Source organism: Vigna umbellata, chromosome 4 (genome assembly GCF_029865625.1).
Source record: "Vigna umbellata cultivar VRB3 chromosome 4, Vumbellata_1.0, whole genome shotgun sequence".
In the NCBI taxonomy this organism is placed as follows: domain Eukaryota; kingdom Viridiplantae; phylum Streptophyta; class Magnoliopsida; order Fabales; family Fabaceae; genus Vigna; species Vigna umbellata.
In genome coordinates, this window is record NC_142168.1 from 51,230,403 (window position 1) to 51,234,885 (window position 4,483).

The window sequence follows — 4,483 nt, forward strand, 5'->3', positions numbered from 1 at the left end:
AAGAGTTCTTCATCCCTTTCATCTGTTCCGAGTGGTTATTCAGGACAGCTAGGGCCGATAACTTGTTATAATTGTGGAGGACATCATTTGAAGTCGGTTTGCCCTTAACTGACTAAGTATAGGAAGTGTAATCGGTGTGGAAGAGAAGGTCATTACGAGAGATATTGTCGTTTGGGTAGAAGAGCTGGTGGTCAACCACAGAATACAGAAAGGTTTTAGCCAAGAGGTCGAGGTGGTGGTGGAAGAGCTCAGGCTGCTGGCCGAGTATATGTTATGATGGGAGCGAAAGCAGCAAGTTCAGGTAACCTTATTACCAGTTCTTGCTTGTTCTATGGATTTCCTTGTTGTGTGCTTTTTCATTTGGGGGCAACACATTCCTTTATCTCAAAGGCATGTGTTGAAAAGTGGGGATTGTCTGAGAGTGAGTTGCAGTTTGATCTGGTGGTGTCAACCCCAACATCTGGTGTGGTTCGGACATCTACTATGTGTGTTAGATGTCCAATTGAGGTTGAAGGTCGTCGGTTTAAAGTAAACCTTATTTGCTTACCTCTTCAAGGTTTAGAGGTAATTTTAGGAATGGATTGGTTGGCTGCCAATCACATTCTTATGGATTGTGGTGAGAAGAAGTTAGTCTTTACCAGTGAAGAAGAGAAGATGTCTTTGACTGTCGGTTTGTTGAGGCAAGATATAATCGACGGTGCTAGTTGTTTCTTGGTGCTATCTCATTTGGAAGTAGGTCAGGATGAGCAGAATTTAGACCGATCGGTGTAATTTAAGCAGAGTTTAAATCGTTCGGTCGTAAGCGAATTCTTGGATGTTTTTCCTGAAGAGGTGCCTGGATTACCTCCTCCAAGAGAAGTTGAATTCTCTATTGATCTAGTGTTAGGAGCAGGACCAGTATCAGTAGCGCCGTACCGAATGGCTCCAGCAGAGCTAGCAGAGCACAAGAAGCAGATCGAAGAATTACTAAAGAAGCAATTCATTCGGCCAAGTGCATTACCGTGGGGTGCTCTAGTGTTGTTGGTTAAGAAGAAAGATGATAGTTCTCGGTTTTGTGTGGATTATTGGCAGCTGAACAAATTGACAATCAAGAATAAGTATCCATCGCCAAGGATTCATGATTTGTTGGATCAATTGTGTGGGGCTATGGTGAAGGAGGGAGACGTTCAGAAGACTGCTTTCAGGTCTCGGTATGGCCATTATGAGTATGTAGTAATGTCGTTTGGTGTTACTAACATTTTGGCCATATTCATGGACTACATGAATCGTATCTTTAGACCCTTCTTAGATAAGTGTTTGGTCGTCTTTATTGATGATATTATTATTTGTTCCAGGACTCGTGAAAAGCATGAGGAGCATCTGACGATAGTGCTCGGTGTCTTAAGAGAAAAAAAGCTATATGCCAAGTTATCCAAGTGTGAATTTTGGATGGAAGAAGTTCAGTTTTTGGGGCATGTGATCTTGACTGGAGGTATTTCGGTGGATCTGGTCAAAGTACAAGCAATATTACAGTGGGAACGGCTTCAGTTGGTCACTGAGATCAGGAGCTTTGTGGGATTGGCGGGCTACTACCGTAGATTTATTGAAGGATTTTTAAGATAGTAGTGTCGTTAACTGAGTTGACTAGAAAAGATCGACCTTTCGCTTGGACCGATCGGTGTGAAGCTAGCTTTGAAAAGCTAAAGAAAAGATTGACGAGTGCTCCTGTGTTAGTAATTCAGACACAAGCAAGCCTTTTGAAGTTTTCTGTGATGCTTCATATCAAGGTTTGGGTTGTGTGTTGATGCAAGAAAAGAAAGTGATTACTTATGCTTCGAGACAATTGAAGATTCATGAGAAGAACTATCCCACTCATTATTTGGAATTGGCAGCTGTGGTTTTTGGCCTAAGGATTTGGAGACATTATTTGTATGGTGCACGGTTTCAAGTGTTCAGTGATCATAAAAGTTTGAAATATCTGTTTGATCAGAAGGAACTGAACCTGAGACAAAGGAGGTGGATGGAATTCTTCAAAAGACTTTGAGTTTGAACTACTTTACCACCCAGAAAAGCCAATGTGGTGGTTGATGCTTTGAGTAGAAAGGCTATTCATGTTTCGGCGATGATGGCTCGAGAGCTTAGTTTGGTTGAGAGCTTCAGAGACTTAAGGCTGCATTTTCAGTTGGAACCGAACAGTATAAGGTGTTGCGGTCTTAAGTTGACAAGTGAATTGTTAGACCGAGTTAGAGAGAAGTAGTCAGCTGACGTGGAAATACAGAAGAATAAGGAGTTGGTAGGTTCAGAGGAAGGGTTTGTGTGCCCAATGACGGGGAGTTGAAGAGATTAATTCTTGAGGAAGGGCATCAAATTCGTTTTAGCATGCATCCAAGCATGACTAAAATGTATCAAGACCTCAAAGAATCGTTTTGGTGGTCCGGCATGAAGGGTGATGTGGCTCGGTTTGTGTCTTCATGCTTAACCTATTAAAGAGCTAAAGTGGAGCACCAAAGACTGGGCAGTTTGTTGCAACAGTTGGAAATTCCCGAGTGAAAATGGGATAGCATTACTATGGATTTTGTTACCCATTTGTCCCGTACGGTCAGAGGACATGACGCTATTTGGGTGATAATAGACAGGTTAACAAAAAGTGTCCACTTTCTTGCTATTAACTTAAAGATGCCAATGGAAAAATTGGCTCAGCTTTACATTCGAGAAGTGGTTCGGTTGCATGGGGTACTATCTAGTATAATCTTCGATCGGGATCCTCGGTTTACGTCCCAATTTTGGCAGACTTTACAGAGTGAGTTGGGAAGCCAGTTGCAAATGAGTTCAACTTATCATCCTCAAATGGACGACCAATCTGAGAGAACGATCCAAACACTATAAGATTTGTTGAGAACTTGTGTGTTGGATCATTTGGGAATCTGGGATGAAGTATTGGCTTTGGTGGAGTTTACCTACAACAATAGTTTTCAATCCAGTATTGGCATGGCGCCATTTGAGGCACTTTATGGAAGGAGATGTAGGACTCCACTTTGTTGGTTTAAAGATGGAGAATCAGTGTTGACTAGACCATAGTTAGTACAGTAGACGACTGAGAAAGTGAAACTGATTCAAGAAAGGTTAAGAGCGTCTTAGAGTAGGCAGAAGTCTTATGTCGACAGGAGAAGAAGACCTTTAGAGTTTGATGTTGGAGATCACATATTTCTTAGAATGAATCCTACTACGGGTGTTGGAAGAGTCGTTCGGTCTAAGAAACTATCTCCTAAGTTTATTGGCCCCTATCAAATTTTAAGACGTATAGGACCAGTTGCTTATGATATAGCCTTGCCTCCTCAACTATCCAATCTTCACTCGATTTTCCATGTATCCCAGATTAGAAAGTATGTACCAGACCCTTCTCATGTGCTAGAAGTAGAAGACGTTCGAATTAGGGAAGACCGTTCGGTGGAGATGCAGCCGGTGAGCATTGATGGAAGTCAAACTAAGAACCTTAGGGGAAAATGCATCAGTTTAGTTAAAGTGGTCTGGGACAAGAGGACAGGTGACTCTACTTGGGAATTGGAAGATGTCATGAGGGAGTTATATCCTCACCTGTTCTTTGATAAGTTAAATTTTCGATAACGAAAATTTTTTATGTTAGGAGGAATGTAAGGATTGTGAAAATCAGAAGAGGAGAACAGGTGTATGCATGAAATTGGATCGATCGATTTTGACGATAGTATATAAACAAAGGTTTTGAAATTTCGTGTTTCCCTTTCTCCTTCTTCTCTCTACAATTTCTCTCTAAAATTTCTTCACCTTACTTCATCTAATCTACAATCAGATTGTGTTTAAGTAATCTTGGTGTAAAGGACTTCTTCTTTCATCGATCAAGTTTGTGTTTTGAACGGGTAAGTTTCGTTTCTAAATTTTTATGAATTCTAGAAAATTTTGTCACATGAAAAACAGTTCTGCTGGTTGCATGTATACTTCAATCCTCTTTTCTCCTTTCTAACTTCATTTCTACATAATTCTGGTTTATTGGCCGAGTGAATTGTGAGGAAGTGTGGTAGTGAAAATGGGAAATTCGTGTCGGTTGTGAGTTGGGTTTGTATGAAAAATATGGATAAGTTATTTAAGACTTGTTAGAACACTTAAGTCACTCAAACTATACCAAAACTAGAAATTTGATGTTCGATCATTGAGTTCATGAATTCTACAGAATTGACTCTCAAATTTGAGATGAAACACTCTTAATGATGTTAGAAAGGCTTAGATACTCTTAATTAAGGGGTATAGATTGGATGATACAAGTTTAGAGGATTAGAAGTTGGGAATAATACAGGGAATTGGTAAGGATTTGGTGTTGATCATAATTTTGCAGTCATTCTTCAGAATTATGCAGTTCGTTGAGGGTCCTTCATTGACCGTTCGACTTTTCTCTAATGCTCGGTCTTTATTAAGTTATGCTATTGTGGATCTTCAGTAAATGATCGATCGATCTTGTATTAATATTCAATTG

At 40.2% G+C, this 4,483-nt stretch overlaps 2 protein-coding genes across 2 annotated transcripts; both read left to right on the forward strand.

The window, feature by feature from the left end:
* Window positions 1-276: 276 nt before the first annotated feature.
* On the forward strand, window positions 277-771 carry LOC148200539 (uncharacterized). The gene has a single exon (XM_088112978.1). It carries the CDS (start codon window positions 277-279, stop codon window positions 769-771), a length of 495 nt encoding a protein of 164 aa, XP_087969104.1.
* A 2,421-nt stretch (window positions 772-3,192) lies between these two features.
* Window positions 3,193-3,603, forward strand: LOC148200540 (uncharacterized). Its single transcript, XM_088112979.1, has one exon. The coding sequence runs from the start codon at window positions 3,193-3,195 to the stop codon at window positions 3,601-3,603; it is 411 nt and encodes a 136-aa protein (XP_087969105.1).
* Window positions 3,604-4,483: the final 880 nt, after the last annotated feature.

Coding starts and splice junctions, on each gene's coding strand:
- LOC148200540 (XM_088112979.1), top strand. CDS start 3,193: ATGAATCCTACTACGGGTGTTGGAAGAGTCGTTCGGTCTAAGAAACTA.
- LOC148200539 (XM_088112978.1), top strand. CDS start 277: ATGGGAGCGAAAGCAGCAAGTTCAGGTAACCTTATTACCAGTTCTTGC.